Here is an 18,825-nt window from a genome sequence, read left to right on the forward strand (position 1 = left end):
GTGAGTTCGAGCCCCGCGTCGGGCTCTGGGATGATGGCTCAGAGCCTGGAGCCTGCTTCAGATTCTGTGTCTTCCTCTCTCGCTGACCCTCCCCCATTCATGCTCTGTCTCTCTCTGTCTCAAAAATAAATAAACTTAAAAAAAAGTCACATCCCCTCATTGCACACTTTCAACAATTAGGTATAGTGATGAAGAGTTCTTGGGTGCATGATAAGGATTACGAAAAACATAAAGGAACATGTAGAAAATGAAACAGAGAGAAAGATCTAGTTGGTTATATACATATTATTTTCTGAGGACACTGAATAGGCAATGTGAGAGGCCTTTCAAGTCTTTCAAAGCAATACTGTGCCATTTAGTAGATTACTGGTCCACTTCTTTAAATAACACACCTTCAGCTTTGCGCAAATCTTGTAGCTATTTGCTGGCTCACTCTACTATTTACCTTCAGAGCTCGCTGAAAAGTACTTATGGACAAGAGTGCCAGATCCTGCTGTTCTTCAGCATACCGGACCAGGTAAACATACACTAACTTCTTGATCTGTTAAAAAAAAAAAAGAAAAGAAAAAAATCACGTAATCCTAGCCAGACTGAAAATTAAAAATTCATTATTTTGTATACCAAATCCATTCTCAATTTTTGTGAAATAAAATAACTGAACCTGGTCATAGCTTATATTGTGATATAAAGATAATATACTGTAGCATGAGGAATGGCAACAGAAAAAACTTGTGAAATAAGCATTTTGATAATCCAATCTATAACAGCAACACGTTGTTCTGTAACAACATTCCAAAAAGTCTTGAGGGTTAACTTACTTCAAGCTTATATACTCCTTGCTTGCTGACCTAAGTCCCTTTGGTCCTGAGATGAACTAACCTACTCTTCTCGAGATCTGCAGACCACCAGCCTTAAGGAGAGAAGGACCAGGCTTTCCCAAAAGAGAAGTCCTGACCATATTTGATGCCAGCAGGTCTGTTCGGGGTCCTGTCGACATACGCCATTCCCCCAGGCACCGCCTCCTCCTGCAGACAGCCTACCCCCAACCCCCAAAGCCCCACTTAAAACCTTCCCCTTTGAAAACTTCTGGCTTTGCCTGGACAGGAAAGATGGTCTCTGGGGCATGAGTCCACCATCTTCCCAGGCTGCTGGCTTCCTGAATAAAGTGACATTTCCTTTCCCACCATCACTTGTCCTTCTACTGATTTTCAAGCAGTGAGCAGCTGAACCTGAGTTCAGAACCAGTTCTCTGTCGGGTAACACTTTCTCTCAAAAGGAATAAAAAAAATCCCTGAGCAAAACTCAGACAAGAATATTAAGGGGCGCCTGGGTGGCTCAGTTGGTTGAGTGTCTGACTCTTGATTTTGGCTCAGGTCATGATCTCAGAGTTCATGGAATCGAGCCCCGTGTTGGGTTCTGCGCTGACCTCACAAAGCCTGCTTGAGATTCTGTCTCCTTCTCTGTCTGTCCCTCACTGGCTCGCTCTCTCTCTCTCTCTCTCTCTCTCTCAAAATAAAGAAAAATAAACTTAAAAAAGAAAAAGAACATTCTTTAAATGTTATATTAAAATATAACTGAATTATAAAAGTATTTTCAAAATGAAGGATAAAAATACTAGAAAGAACTTGGATTCTATCCTCCAGCTACATGGTATATATATGAACTTATGTCTCCTCATCAAAAGGTGTTGGGAGCCGCAACTCTGATTGTATGGTAATATTCACATTCACATTCCAATATATACTACATGATATTCTCAGCTCAGTAAGAATAAGGTATGACAATACTAATTTAATGTGATAAAAACTCCATAAGACTGGGAGTATCTGACAACTGTTCTAAATGGCAATTTAATCAGTTAAGTCTAAAACAGCATTATGATGAACAGAAAAATTAAATAAAAATTAAAATGTGAGTCGAAATTCATCAACTGCTTCCTTCTGACATAGCTCATACACTATAATCTTCCTTCTGAAATATCTTCAGATACCATTGCCTGAGTAGTTTTTTTATGCATCAGCAGAGTACAGACCTAAAACTTTATGGAATGTTCAAAGAGCACAGGAAATGAGGGGAAGTAACTGGAAATTGCTGGAATTGATGCTAGAAAGGAAAAAGAGTGCTACACCAGGCCATATTTTACGTCATACTAACCAATATGAACTTCTTTAAAGACAACTACTTCCTTCATACTCCACTTTCCTTTGACACAACATAGTTTTGTTTTAAGTAAGCGCTAGGCCCATTGTGGGGCTTACACTTACAACCCCAAGATCAAGAGTCGTGTGCTCTACCAACTAAGCCAGCCAGGCACCCCAACACAGTGTAGTTTTGAGTTCCTTCACTATCCTGTTTGCTTTCTTCTGAACTCACTCCAATTTGTCTATATTTCTTTCAGTGTAGAACCCCAAACTACAAATGAAGTTTAAGTAGAACAAACAAGTTAAGGCTACGTTCCATGTAAGGTGCTTCCACTGACACAACTAAATCTTAAAAATAAAAATATACATTTTCTAAAGGTACACTGACTACATTAAGCCATATCTGAGTAAATATCCTGGTGGGGTTTTTCTCTTTTAAAAAGAAATGGTGCTAAACACACCATTTTAAGTTGATACCAATCCATTTTTCTATACTATATAGACAGGGTTATAGATGAAAGTAACAAAAAAATTATCTCCTAATACTCTTCAGTGGTGAATGGATTGACAAAGTCCTAAAAACAAAATTAAAACCCTTAAAAAATTAAAACTCAGTGCCCAATGCAGTCCATAATCTGCCCCAAAATTCCTTTCTTCGCAACCAGGTATTTATTAAGTTCCTAAGATTACAACAATGCCAAAAAGCAATAAACACTTCCTAGTTGACTGATTTGTAGCATTTTCAATATACCAAATCAACACACAGACACATGTAAGATACTTCCCAAATCCATCTTAGGATGAACATGGGGTTACTTAATGCAGGAACCATTCCTATTCACCTGTATATTCGCAGAACCTATCATAATGTCTGGCATGTAGTAAGAGCTCAATAATTAGCTGAATGAAACATCACAGCCCAGTGGTATACTGAAAAAATTTAAGGCTGTTCTCATTAGATTGCTATATCAGGAATCTAACTTCCACCAATGGTTATAATTCACCAAATAGATTCCTAGATAAAACACCAACATACTGAGGAAATGATGCATATTAAGAAGATTGTCTCCAAAAGTCTTTAACTTGTAAATTATCGTTTTGCTTTGATAGAGAGCACAAGAGCATAAGCGGGAGAGAGGGGCAGACGGGGAAGGGGAGAAAAGGTGAGAGAGAGAAAGAGAAAGAGAGAGAAACAGAGAGAAAGAGAGAGAAAGAGAGAGAGAGAAAGAGATAGAATCTCAAGCAGGTTCCACGCCCAGCAGAGAGCCCGACACGGGACTCAATCCCATGACCCTGGGACCATGACCTGAGCCAAAATCAAGAGTCAGACGTTCAACCGACTAAGCCACCCAGGCACCCCTAACTTGTGGGATTTTTAAAAATTAATCATTTAAAATGTTCTTTCTTCATATTAATTATATTCAGACCCAGTCTACAGTTCTCTGGAAAGTTTTGGAAGAAATAGGTTAGAGTCCACCCATCCCCTCATCTTCCTGTGATTTATTTCTCAGCAACACCTTTATTTACGAAGTAACTGCACAGCCAACTTTTAAGGCTGAATTATGAACTCCAGAATATATCCAGGGGTTTATATTGGCAACACTGAAACATTCAGAACCACAGCTGAGCTAGCAGGCATTGCTGTAATTACTGACTATTGGAGAAGGACTTTTGTGCCTGTTATAGCAAAAAGCATAACAATATTAAATCACAGAAGGTTGCAAAACACCAAATTTGTTCTAGTTCTGTTATAAGAATCAATCAATATTGACCACAAGAGGCCTGTGCACTGACTGGCTGCAGGTGTGCAGAGAAAGCCTAGCTTCCCTGAAACCATTCTGTGACCAGAAATGGGAGTACTTAAAGCTCCGTGACTACACCATTCTCTGATCAGTTACCTCCATTCAATGTTACAACACTCCTTGCTGTAAAGCTAATCATAGCAGAGCCCCAGTAGGCTGGCAGAACACAGGCAGATCTGTTTAATTAGTTTATCAATACTAGTACATCAAACTTCATGAGTTATTGACTAAACCTTTGATTATTTTTGTACTATAACCACTGATTGCTTACTAGGTAACTTTTGGTATCATTTGACATCAAATGGAAGATGACGTACAGCTTAACTGTGTGTCTAAGGCAGCATGTACTTATAAAATGAAATTTTGCACTTGATAGCAATGAAACATCAGTCAATTCTCTAAACATAAATTTTAAGAAGCTTATGTCAGTTTTCTCATATTAGAGGATTAAGCATGTTTCAAAAAACAACATAATTCAAGAACAAAAGAAACCCAAACAAATACATCAATAATTACGTTTACAGGGACATTTTTGTTGCAGAACATTACGCAGTATATGAGAATCTGAGTGTCAAGGGAAGAGATGAACAAACAGGAAAGTTCTACTATTATAACTACCTGAACAGTACAAACAGTTTTGGATAAACAATAAATAACACAGAATTTTCTGTTTACAAGAAGACTAGAAGTCCAGGGGGAACTAGTTAATTTACTACCAATTTCTAAGGACTTCCTTATTTCTACCCATCTCTAAGTCACAAGAATAGTTATATCGATGCCAGATACCTCCCAAAGGATAGCTAATACCAGATGTTGATAAGGGGCCAAAGTCACTAAGGGAGAGGAGGAGGAAGAAAGCATCAAGCAGGAAGGATGGCTCTAAAAAGGGGAATGGTCTAAGATGGGTTCTGAAGCCAAGCCACCTGGCTTTGGATTCTGACTGTGAAATATGACCTTGATCTGATAATTTAACCTCTCTGTTACCTTGTCCTCATATATAAAATATGGGAAATGACAGAATCAACCTCACAGAGTTATTTGTGACGATAAAATGAGTTGATATATGTAAGGTACTAACAACCTCGCACAGAAAGCATCTTTTAATGCTTTCTCTAGCATTTCTCTAGAGACTCTAGTCCTAAAACACTAAGATAACAGCTCTACCTATATCTCACAATTTTTCTAAGTCAAATCTCAATTTTTTTCAGATACCTGCACTTACATCAGAAGCCATAAAACTACATCAAATTAGAAGCTCAGATAGCATGACCATAATATATCAAAGAGAGTTTAACTCTGGATATTATCAATTCAGAATTATATAGTAACAAGCATACAAATATTGTTTAATAAATATCTATTAAATTAATGACAAGTCAAATTTGCAAATACTAGATTACATACATATAGCCTACATTTCTCCTATTAATTGGACTCTTAGAAAGAATGGTTTATCAAGTTAATTTAAGTCCAATATTAAATTAAGTGTTTTGATTTTAATTTACCCGAGTCAGTCAAATTGATTTTATGATGGCTAATCATTTTGGTAGCAAAATTCACCTATTCCAAATATACAATGTATTTATTATCTAATAAAAATTTATGTATTCTTGAATAAGTTTCTAAAAATGGGTTTGAAGTATATATGTTTAAAACCCTATAATATTTTCTAATAATGTTAAAATGGTGAAGGAAAAATCATTATTTTTATATATGTAAATGTGTACTCTAGAAATGTATAAAATATACTTCGCTTTATTTTTCCAGATCTTGAATATGTAAATGCAAGATTATTTAAACTAACTTACCTTATACGAGAAAAAACTATTTAAACTACTAGTATACTTTATATTAGAGACATAGTAACACCAATTCATTGTCATAGTGTTAAAATAATATCTAAGAGTCCACTTCACATCAATCTTGTATTTGTATTATATACAAATGAAGTGTGACCTAGCTACTCCTATTGCTCTACTTAAAAAATTCATCATTCTCATCATGATTATTTTATTCACTCTTATTCTTTCCTGTACCTAAGCAATTGTTTCCTTTAAAAAAAAAATGCCTCGTTTTTACAACTAAAAATACTTAAGCACTGACTATAAAGTTGCTAATGGTACATAGCTCACTCAGTACATTCTGGCTGTAAAGCACTAGAAGATACTGCTATAGAAGTCTGATACAGAGACTGGAAAAGATGACGAAAATTTTCAAGTATGTCACCACTTATAAGTTGAAAATTCCACACAGAAAGTAGGGAAAGCTGAACCTAATGTTTCATTGATCAATAACATTCCATGTATTTTTAAGGCTTTAGAAACAGTTACAGATTTTGATTAAGCTGTAATTTAATAATAACTGAGAGACCTGATTTACCCTCCTGCCTTAACCAAATAGAATATCAGGGGCAGGAAATGTAACAATAGTTTCCTATGTTGGACAACAAGCAGTACAGAACTGTGAACCCAGAGAGAGGGAAAAGTCAAGCTGAGTACTATCACTAAGCATAAGTCTACCAGCACAGGGGGGCAACTCAAACAGAATTCAGAAGATTCACTGTGCTGAGGAGACAAGAGACAAAAGTTCAGAGGCCAAGGTTGCTCAAATTTGCAGAGCAAAAAAACAAACAGGAGGAAACTTCACAGAGACAGTGAGAGGGAGAGAGCACACACACACTACAGAGGACCACCATCAAGTCTTAAACGAAGCCCTGACATGCACAAGAAAGAGTGACATAAAACTACCTGAGGCCAGAGCAATTAATCAATCAATCAATCAACACCAAAAACAAATACAAGAAAAAAGTACGCATAAGATATCTTAAAGATCACAAAGAACTAGGAATAGTTCATGCTCCTACCAGCCAGAGAAAATGTCTCATAAATACACGGACTGCTGAGTAGAATCCCAAGAAGGCATCACTTTAGGAGTGGGATTAAATTAATTTAACTAAAAATATTTCTGAGCTCCCTAATAAAGCTTAAATGTATGCTTTGAAAGAATCAAATAATTCCACATAACTGTGTGCCACAAACAAAAAAAAGCCAACACAATTAAAAGGAATACAACAAAATCCACCAACGAGCCACATAAATTTCACAATGTTTAGCATCCAATTAATTAAAAAATTAGGAAAATATGCATCATAACCATGAGAAAAATCAATCTATAGAAAAAGACTCAAGGGGCGCCTGGGTGGCTCAGTCGGTTAAGCGGCCAACTTTGGCTCAGGTCACGATCTCGCGGTCCGTGAGTTCGAGCCCCGCGTCGGGCTCTGTGCTGACAGCTCAGAGCCTGGAGCGTGTTTCAGATTCTGTGTCTCCCTCTCTCGCTGACCCTCCCCCGTTCATGCTCTGTCTCTCTCTGTCTCAAAAATAAATAAACGTTAAAAAAAAAAGAAAGAAAGAAAGAAAGAAAGAAAGAAAGAAAGAAAAAGACTCAAGTGATAGAAAGGATAGAAGTAGCAGAGAGGTGCCTGGCTGGCTCAGTCAGTAGAGCATGTGACTCTTGATCTTGGGATCATAACCTTGAGCCCCATATTGGGTGGAGAGTTTACTTAAAAGTAAAATCTTAAAAAAAAAAAAAAAAAAGGAGAAGGGCTTTACAGTAACTATTATAAATATGCTCCATATGCCCAAGAAGACAGACAAAAATATGACTATGTTGAGGAGAGAATCACAAGATATAACAGTGATCCAATGAAACATCTAGAGATGAAAAATGTGACAGCTGATTTGATAAATACACTGGAAGAGATGAACAAGTTAGACACAACAAAAGGTAAGGTCAGTTAAGTATACAGCAATAAAAACTATCAAAATGAAGCACAGAGAGAAAAGACTGGGAAAAAACTGACGATATTATCAGTGACCAGTAGGACAACATCAATTAGTCTGTATGTGTACCAGAAATGCCAAAAGGAGAGAGAAGAGAGAAAATATATTTGTGATAAACTAATGGCTGAAATTTTAAGAAAACTATAAGCCCACAAATATAAGATGCTCAACAAACCTGAAGCAGAATAAACATGAAAAAAAATACGTCAAGGCATATCACAATAAAATTGAAAACCAGTGCTAGAGAGAAAATTTCAAAACCAAGAAGAGATAAGAAAGACACATTGTACACAATGAAACAGAGATTAACAATGACAGTAAACTTGCAGGACAGAAAACAATGAAATATTTTTTTAATGTTTATTTATTTTTGAGAGAGACAGAGAGCAAACAGGGGAGGAACATAGAGAGAAACAGAGAGAGAGAGAGAGACAGAGACAGAGACAGAGACAGAGAGAGAGTCAGAGAGAGAGAGAATCCAAAGCAGGCTCCAGGCTCCGAGCTGTCAGCATAGAGCCTGATGCAGGGCTCGAACCACAAACCGTGAGATCATGAACTGAGCTAAAGTCGGACACCATAACTGACTGAGCCACCCAAGCACCCTGAAATACTTTTTAAATACTGAACAAAAAAGACTGTAAACCTAGAACTGTAAATTTTGCTAGGCAAAAATATTTTCAAATTGTAAGCAAAATAAAGACTTTTTAAAACAAAAGCGGAAAGAATTCATTACCAGCAAAACAAAAGAGATGTTAAAGAAAGTCCTCTAGTCATAAGGAAAACAATACCAAATAGGATATTTGGGCCTATACAAAGTAATGAAGAGGGCCATAAATGGTAAATATGAGAGAACACATGAAAGACTTTGGGGGAGGAGAGGCAGCTCATTTTTATTTTTTATTTTTTATTAAAAAAATTTGTATTTACTTAGGAGCATTCAGAATGTCAACAAAATAGCTGCTACTTTTTTTTTTTTTTTTGCAATTACAGGGTGGTATTCAGTTAACAAAACAATTATTTCGTATAAGCTGCATCACAGACAAATGAAGATGAAAAACAACTATCCCCGTATAAAATTAATTTATGCTGTGTACTAACAAGGGCCTGCTTTAAATGTCCACACCAATTTACAACCCCTATACTGTACCATATAAGGCTGGTGGCTACTGAAAACACCACCAGGACAGGACTATCTAAAGACACATTCGGTAGTGTGTTCACTATACAAAAAACGACACTGTACAGTTTTTTTTTTAATTTTTTTTTTTAACGTTTGTTTATTTTTGAGATAGAGAGAGACAGAGCATGAACGGGGGAGGGGCAGAGAGTGAGGGAGACACAGAATCGGAAGCAGGCTCCAGGCTCTGAGCCATCAGCCCAGAGCCCGACGCGGGGCTCGAACTAGCGGACCGCGAGATCGTGACCTGAGCTGAAGTCGGACGCTTAACCGACTGAGCCACCCAGGCGCCCCGACACTGTACAGTTTAAAAGCAAATCTTACACAGCCTTACATTTCAGTTTTTTTCTTTAAAAGGAGTGAGTTGTATAAAGGGGTTTAAATGCTTTACGGACAAAAAAAAAAAAACAAAACTGCTCTAGAACCAACATATTCATCTTCACCATGTTCTTCATCTCCCTCCTCTTCCTCATCCTCTTCATCTTCCTCATCTTCCTTCTCTTCCTTGTTTTTCTTAGCCTTGACGACTCTTGTTTTTGCTTTCACAGGCTTTCCTTTAACTCAGTATGCAGCAATATCCTTTTCATATTTTTTCATCAGCTTATTAGCAGCCTTCTTGTCATCTGCAGCAGTGTTAGTCCACATCTCTCCCAGTTTCCCTGCAACATCACCAATGGACAGGCTGGGATGTTTGCAATGTTCTCCTTTGATTTCTGGGCGATTATCAGAACAAAACAAGAAAAAGGCCGAAGGAGGCCTCTTGGGTGCACCGGCATCCTTGAACTTCTTTTAGGAGGGATATCAGTTTTCATTTCTCTTCCATAACGGGACGTTTCTGCCTTTGCCATGTCTTCAAACTTTCCTTTCTCTTTAGCAGACGTGGCCTACCATCTCTCTGAGCACTTCTTGGAAAACTCTGAGAAGCTGCCTGCAGCAACTGGGTGCTGCTTCTTGCACTCCTCTCGGTAACTTTGCACAAAGAATACGTAGGATGACATTTTGCCTCTTGGCTTCATAGGATCTCCTTTGAGACAGCTCATTTTTAAAACTCTTTAATAGATAAGTAAACTGGTAATTTTGGAATAAAATTGTACCAGAATAATCTCCCACAGAAAACTTTAAAAAAAAAAAAAAAAGGACATATTACAAAAGCACTGTGGCCCCTGGTGGTGAAACAGCAGCAGAGTGTGGTTAGGAGTATATACTCAAAGGTGACAAGAGAGAGAGTAAATTCCCCATTCCCTTGGCTTTCTGATGAGGCCAAGCGAATACTGGATGAAGTGCAAGTGGAGGCACTGATGGACAAACCACTGTCTCTGGCCAAAGGTGCCAAAATATTGAACCTACAAAAATCATGGCCACTGAAGAAAGTAGGGGAATCCCAGAAGGGAAAGGGCTGGAGGTGGGCTCCTCAAATAGTCTCTACCCACATCTCTGACTAACTCCTGAACCATGCAAGCAGAGAATAGACTCAAAGTAGTTCAGCAGAAGACAAAAAATATGACATGAGACTGACTGAAGCTGCTGCTTAAGAAATAGAATTTACAATTCGAACTTGTCAAGGTAAGCACCTTCAAAATACCACCTGTGATGTAAAAATAAAAGAATACAGAATCTCCATGATAATGTAATGGCAAGAACAGAACTCAAAATTACCCAACGTAAGAGAAACTCAAGAAATGGAATACATACATACACGCATATATAAAAATATATATGTATACATACACACACACACACACACACACACGCACGCACGCACACACACACACACACACACAAGAAAATCAACCAAAAGTAAGTTTGAGATAAACAAGGTATTGGAACTAGCAGACAATTTTAGAGCCTGCTATTACACATATTCTTAATGAAGTAAAAGAAAATGTGCTCTCAATTAGAGAAGAATAAAGCATATCTCAGCAAAGAAAAAGAACCAAGGTGAAATTCTAAAATGAAAAAATGTTCACTGAATGTACTCAACAATCAAATGGAGATGCCAGAAGAATGAGTAAGTGAACCTGAAAAAAGGTGAATAAAAATCCAATGGGAAGCACACAAAGAGATATAAGAAAACCAACAAAGCTTCACGCACTTCAAACAATGTACATGTTGTTGTTTACAACAATACGAGAAAGAGAAGAGAATGGAGCAAAATATTACATGAAGAAATAATGGCCACTCTTATGTTTATAGCAGCATTACTTACAATAGCCAAGATATGGAAGCAGCCCTAGTGTCCATCAATTGACAAATGAAGAAAGAAGACGTGGTACGCGTACACACACACACACACACACACACAGTGGATTAGCCAACAAAAAGAATGAAATCTTGGGGCACCTGGGTGGCTCAGTTGGTTGAACGTCCGACTTCGGCTCATGTCACGATCTCACGGCTTGTGAGTTCAAGCCCCGTGTCCAGCTCTGTACTGACAGCTCAGAGCCTGGAGCCTCTTCAGATTCTCTCTCTCTCTCTCTCTCTCTCTCTCTCTGCCTCCCCTCCCCTGCTCACACTCTGTCTCTCTCAAATAAACATTTAAAAAAATTAAAAAGAAAAACAAGTCAGAAACAAAATTCAGAACTCTTTAAAAAAAAAAAGAATGAAATCTTGCCATTTGCAGTGACATGGGAGGAGCTACAGAGTATAATGCTAAGTGAAATAAATCAGTCAGAGAAAGACAAATATTCTACGATTTCACTCATATAGGGAATTTAAGAAACAAAACAAAAGATAAGAGACAGAGAGAGACAAGACACAGACTCTTAATTATAGAGAACTGGTGGTTACCACAGAGGAAGTGGTTGGGGGAATGGATTAAATAGGTGATGGGGATTGAGGAATGCATTGGTCATGGTGACCACACGGTAATGCATGCAAGTGTTGAATTATTATATTGTACACTGAAACTAAAAAAGAAGAGAAGTAATCACCAAAATTTCCCTAATTTTGATCAAAGGCAGTAATTCACAGATATAAGACATACAATAAACACCAGGCCAAATGAACACAAAGAAGCTCAAACCAAGACAACTCAGAGTTAAAGATGAAAAGCAAAACATGAAAGCATCATGAGAAAAATGACAAATTACATAAGTGGTATCAATTACCCAGTTAACAGGGATACTGCATAACGAATCAGAGGATCTTTAAAGCATCTTTAGAGTGCTAAAAGGAAAAACAACAACAACAACAACAACAACAACCCATATAACCCAGAATTCTATGACCAGTGCAAGGATCCTTTAGGAACAGAGGTAAAATGGAAACACTTTCAGAAAAGAGATTTCAGCAGCAGCAGATCTGCACCACAGCAAAAGCCAATGCAAGATTTTAAGGCAGGAAGATAATGATACTGATAGAAATGTGGATCTTTACAATACAAAGAGAACACTGGAAATAAGTGACACTTTTTTCTGTTTTCTTCTCTTAATTTCTTTATAAATCATGAAAATTTAAAGCAAAAATTGCACTGTCTTGCGACGTTTTTAATCTGACACAAATAAAGCTAAACAAAAGACAGAAGGAATATGGATGTATATGGTTGCAAGATTTCTATATTTTAAGTGAAGAGATACAGTATTAAATAAGACTGACTGCAAAAAGCTACAAATGAATACAGTAGAGTCGCCTGGGTGGCTCAATCGGTTAAGTGTACAACTCTTGATTTCGGCTCAGGTCAGGATCTCACGGTTCTTGGCTGAAGGTGCAGAGCCCTGCTTGGGATCCTCTCCCCTCCTCTCTCTTTGCCCCTCACAAGCTCTCTCTCTCTCACTCTGTCTCTTAAAATAAATAAATAAACTTTCAAAAATAAAAATAAATACAGTCAACAATTTGAAAAAAAGTGCAAAGGTAAACAGGTTAAAAATAAAAACAAGAAAATTTTAAATGGGATTTCCTCCAAACCAAAGGGAAGAAAGGAAAAAAGAAAACAAAAAAGACAAATAGAAAATAAATAGTATAATAGTACACTCAAATCCAAACATACCAATAATTACATCAAGTGTTAAAATAATAAACAATCCAATTCAAAGGCACAGTTTGACAAAATGGATGGGGAAAAGATGGAACTATGTTCTGGCAATAAGAGATGCACAGGACATTCAAAGACACAGACAGGCTAAAAGCAAATAGTTGGAAAAAAGATATACTGGACAAAGGGATGAGAAGGCTGGAGTGGCAACATGAGTAACAAATCAAATAGACTTTAAGACAAAAAGTGTCACCAGAGATAAAGAAGGACCTATTTTAGGGTAAAAGGGTCAAGTCATTACGAAGACACACAGAGTGAGGCGTGACGGGAGTGCTTTAAAATTTATGCAAGAAAATGACTAAATTAAAGGGAGAAATGAACAATTTCAGAATCACGACTGGGAGATTTAAAAGCCCCCTCCTAGCAATCAGTGGAACACTAGAGAACAGGTCAGTAAAAATAATTTTAAAAATCTAAACACTAACAACCCACATTATCCAACAATAGCAGAATACACATTCTCTACACCAACTGCACATGGTATGCACACCAAAATAAACTATGATGATCTATAAACAAGTTCTCATAAATTTTAAGAATGAAATAAAACTAAATATGTTTTAGGAGTAAAATGGAAGAATGTTACAAAGCAATTAATAGTAAGATCATTCAGATAACCCTTCCATCCCCAAAATGAGGAAATTAAACAACATACTTCTAAATAATCCATGAGTCAATAAAGAAATCATAAAGTAAAAGTATTTTTAACTAAACAACAATGAAAATCTATAAAATTTAATTTGAAAAATGCAAATGAAACAATGTTTAGAAGAAAATACATAGTATTTTATATTAACCAAAAGTTTTGATCTGCGTTTCCAACTCAAGATATTAAAAAAAAACCGCACCTTAACTATGTCTTTTGCAAATTCAGGTCCCAATTTCAAAATAATAAAACTATTTAGACTTTTTTTTTACATGTAAATAATGCTTCCATTTTCTAAATGACCACTAAGTAACATAGAGATTTATCCCCTTCGTTTTTAAAAGGAAGCATGTTAAAAATAATTAGCTATTTTGACATTCTCTAGATGTTCGAGCAGCTCAATACTGTTAGAACTGTCCTGTTTATTTTTGTTTTCAAGAGGAAAAAAGTCAGCTTTCTTAGGTGAATTTTATACAGCTAAAGGACATTCATATATTTCAGTTTTTGTGTTTTTTCCCACTTCAAGGAAAACATAACCATGTTCATGTTCAAAGACTGACAAAATAATTGTCGGTAAATTAATTTTTAATATTAAAAAGGAACCCCAAATTATGTATAAATCTGAAGTATAAAAGATAAATACAAAAGTCAATAATCATTTAAAAAAATCAATGACATACAAAACAGAAAAAAGTAAATGGATAAAACTAAAAGCTGTTTTTCAAAAGGTCAATACAATTGATAAGCCTCTAATTTGATCAAGAAAAAGAGAAGACAAAAACTACCAATTATCAGGAAGAATAAATATCACTGCAGAAGGTACAGACATTAAAAAAATACTAAGGGAATATTTTTAACAATTTCATGTTACTAAACTGACAACCCGGATGAAATGGATAAATTTCTTGACTGACAAATTACTAACAGAGATCCAAGAAGAAATAGAAAAGCTAAATAGCCCTGTGTTGGCGATCCACCAAGACCATCTTCAGGTTGGATGACTGGCTAGAAGGGTTTATAGCACTCAGAAAAGTTGTCATACTCAGGGTTATGATTCATTACAGCAAAGGAATACATAGTAAGATCAGCAGAAGGAAAAGGTACATGGGGTGAAGTCCAGAGGACACCAGGCACAAGCTTCCAAGAATCCTAACAGTGGAGTCACATAAGACCTGCTTAATTCCTTCAGCAACAATGTATGACAACATGTACAAAATGCCACCAACCAGGGAAACTTGACAAAGAAAGACTATCCAAAGTATTTATTAGGGATCAGTCATGTAGATCCTGTACAACTACACATATTGTCATCACTACGTAAGAGATCAGTAACTAAAGCTCCAGAACAGGAAAAGAAAAAGCAGGTGTTTACCAAAAAGTGATAAAACACTTTTATCAGAACAGCCCAACAGCTCAGTTTGACCAAGCCAGACAACGAGCAGTCATGAAAATGTATCTTTTGGGGGAATGTACGGGGTTTGAGCAACCCAAGTCTGATGAGTTTTAACTATTTCCCACAGTGGTTTATACCAAATAAACAATTTGAACTCATAATTTAAAACCTTCCTATAAAATAAACTCCAAGCACACTTGACTTCACACTAAGGATAAAATAATACCATATTAGGATAAAATAATTCTACACATACTCTTTGAGACAGCAAAGGAGAAATACATCCCAACTCATTTTACAAAGCCAGTATTAACCTGATTACCCTGATATCAAAACAAAAGCCACTGCAAGTAAAATACATATAGACGCAATAACATATAGACGCAAAACTCCTTAATAAAAAGATGGCAAACCAATTCTAACAATATAAAGATTTAACATAAGACGACCATGAGGGACCTACCCCAGGAATAAAAAGGTTTAACTAGTGAAAAATCAATCCTAGTCATTTACCACTATCAAGAGAATAGAGAAAAATCATATAATGTCAAAAGTTACAGAAAAAGCACTTGGAAAAATTCAAAACTCATTTGCTATAAAAACTTTCAGCAAACTATGGATAGAAAGAACTTCCTCAACATGATTACAGACAGCTGCAAAAAAAACCTATAGCTAATATCATATTCAAAGATAAAAAGGCACAGTGCTTTCTACATGAGAAACAAGGCAAGGATAACTATTCTCATCACTTTTATTCAATACTGTAATGTACGGTGTACTCAATGTAATATGACAAGAAGAAAAAAGAATAGAAAAGTAAAATTACATTTGTACATGATATGATCCTTTATGTAACAAAGCCTAAGAAATCTATAAAATAGCTATCAGAGCTAATAAGTGAATTTAGCAAAGACACAACACAAGATCAATATACAAAAATCAATTCTTTATGCTAGCAATAACCAATTGGGAAATGAAATAAAAAAGACAATGTTGTTTAAAATAGCCTTCAGGGGTGCCTGGGTGGCTCAGTCGGTTAAGCATCAAACTCTTGATTTGGGCTCAGGTCATGATCTCACAGTTCATGAGTTCAAGTGGCCCCCTCCCCCTGTATCAGGCTCAGCACTGACAGTGTAGAGCCTGCTTAGAATTCTCTCTCTCTCTCTGTCTCTCTCTCTGTCTCTCTCTCTTTCTCTCTCTCCTCTCTCTCTCCCCACCCCTTCATCTCTCTCCACTCCTCCCTCACTCACTCTCTCTCAAAATGAATAACCTTAAAAACAAATTTTATATAGTTTTTAGGTTTATTTCTTTTGAGAGAGAGAGAGGGCACACACACCAAAGGGGCAGAGAGGTGGTGGGGGGGAGAGAGAGAGAATCACAAGCAGCCTCCGCACCATCAACAGAGTCCGATGCGGGGCTGGAACTCACAAACCACGAACGAGATCATGACCTGGGCCAAGATCAAGAGTTGGACACTCAACCAACTGAGCCACCCAGGTGCCCCTCAAAATAAATGAACTTTAAAAAAATAAACAAAACAGCTTTCAAAACTACTAAAAAACAAATTTAAAATACATGCAAAACTTGAATACCAAAACTATAAAATACTGCAAAAGGAAATTATAGAAGACCACATTTGTGGACTGGAAGACTTAATATGGTAAAGACAGCAATTTTCCCCAAATTTGATCTATAAATTCAATGCAAACAAAATCAGTCCTAACAGGCTTTTGAGGAAACTGACACGCTAATTTTAACACTTACATAAAAAGACAAAAGACCCAGACTAGCCAAAAAAAGGTTAAAAAAACAAAACCAGGCTGGAGTGCTTACACTACCTGACTTCAAGACTTACAACGTGACTATCCAGTGAACAAGGCAGTGTGGTATGGCAAATAGATCAACGGAAAAGAAAAGAGTCCAGAAACACACTTGCACTTATATGATCAAGAATTTTTCACAGAAGTAGCAAGGCAATTCAAGGGGGAAAAGACAGAATCTTCTTAAAAGTGATACCAGAACAAATGAATACCCAGAAAAATCAATAAATAAATCTTGAACCTTACTTACCTCACATCACACACAAAGTCTAATTTGAAATGTGCTGTGCAGGAAAAAGTTAATAAAGCAGGCCAAAGAATGCTATCCTTAGAAAGTCTGCTTTCAAAGCTGGCACTGACTGGGATCTGGGAACTTGAATTTTAGGGGTATTCCCACAATTCCCTGATAAGGGTGGTTTACAAACAATATGGTTTATGCTCAACATTTGCTTTTTTTTAAGGGAGTTTGGAATTTTGGTACATGCTAGGCAGTTAATGCCTCCATGAACAGCCCCCCAGTAAAAGACCTGGGCACTGAATCACTAATGAGCTCTCCTAGTGGACAACACCTCACACTTTTTGTCACAATTGATGCTGGAGGAATTGATTATCACTGGGAAAATCACTGGAGAAAGATACTTGGAAGCTTGCATCTGGTTTCCTCTTGACTTTACCACAAGCACCTCTTTCAGGGACTGATTTTATTATGTACCTTTCATTGTAATAAATCATAGCTATGAGTATGACTATATCCTAAGTCTTATGAGTCCTCCCAGTGAATCATCGAACCTATGGATCACAGACCTATGGACACTGGATCCAAACATGGATCATTGACCTAAATATAATAGCTACAACTATTAAACTTTTAGAACACACCAGGAAAAATCTTTGACATTAGGTTAGACAAAGATCTCTTAAAAAGGTCACCAAAAACCATGAGGTACAACTGAGAAAAAAACAAGATAAAATGGACTTTATCAAAATCAAATGTTTGTTTTTTAAAAGATATTAAGAAAACAAAAAGGCAAGCCACAGACCAAGAGAAAATAAATAATAATAAATAACCATCTATCTGACAGAAGCCTAGAACCAGAATTCTTACACTTTAATAATAAAACAAAAAAGATATGAACAGACATTTTAGAAGAGATATGACTAACCAATAAATCATGAAAAGATGTTCAACGGCACTAAATATAGGAAAATGTAGGGGCGCCTGGGTGGCTCAGTCAGTTAAGGGTCTGACTTCAGATCAGGTCATAAACTCACCGTTGAGTTCAAGACCCACATCGGGCGTTGTCAGCAAAGAACCCGCTTTAGATCCTCTGTTTCCCTCTCCCCCATCCCCCCTCTCAAAAATAAATGAACATTTAAAGGAAAAAAAAAAAGAAAATACAAATACACGCACAATGAAATACCATTATACAGCTACCAAAGTGGCTAATGTTAGAGTCTAATAAGGTCAAGTGTTGGAAGGGATGTGAACCAACTGGAACTCCCATACAATTGCTGGTGGAAATGCAAATGATACAGCCACTTTGGAAAACTCTATGACACTATTTCCTAAAAACTAAATATACAGGGGCACCTGGGTGGTTCAGTTGGTTGAACACCTGGCTCTTGATTTTGGCTCAGGTTATGATGTCACGGTTCGTGGTTTCCAGCAACACAGGGCCTGCTTGAGAGCCTCTCTCTCCCTCTCTGGGTACCGCTCCCCTGCTTGCTCTTGCACTCTCTCCCTCTCAAAATAAATTAATAAACTTAAAAAAAAATTAAATATACATTTCCCAGACAATGCAACTTATCTATCCCTAGGTTATTAGAAAAGAAAAAGTTAAACAAAATTAAAATACAAGAAAAATTAAAAATTAAAATACATGACCACATACAGCATTTTATTCAGGTGTATTTCAAAAGGTAAATTTGAAAATTGTAAAAATATCAGATTACAGCAAAAAAGGAACAAAATGGGAA

General features: G+C 36.7%; 1 protein-coding gene and 1 pseudogene across 9 annotated transcripts in view; both read right to left on the reverse strand.

Moving 5' to 3' along the window:
- The window catches only part of AP3B1 (adaptor related protein complex 3 subunit beta 1), a 261,344-nt gene that overhangs the window by 191,325 nt on the left and 51,194 nt on the right, over positions 1 to 18,825 (reverse strand). For 8 of the 9 annotated variants that reach the window (XM_042941819.1, XM_042941809.1, XM_042941836.1 and 5 more), the window contains one exon: positions 446 to 541. In XM_042941819.1, coding sequence (XP_042797753.1) covers positions 446 to 541 — 96 coding nt within the window. Of the gene's footprint in view, positions 1 to 445; positions 542 to 818; positions 998 to 18,825 lie in introns of those variants that run through there. The other variant, XM_042941872.1, reaches the window with a different exon arrangement.
- LOC122221974 lies at positions 9,215 to 9,999 on the reverse strand (annotated as a pseudogene).

Source organism: Panthera leo, chromosome A1, assembly GCF_018350215.1.
Source record: "Panthera leo isolate Ple1 chromosome A1, P.leo_Ple1_pat1.1, whole genome shotgun sequence".
NCBI lineage: Eukaryota > Metazoa > Chordata > Mammalia > Carnivora > Felidae > Panthera > Panthera leo.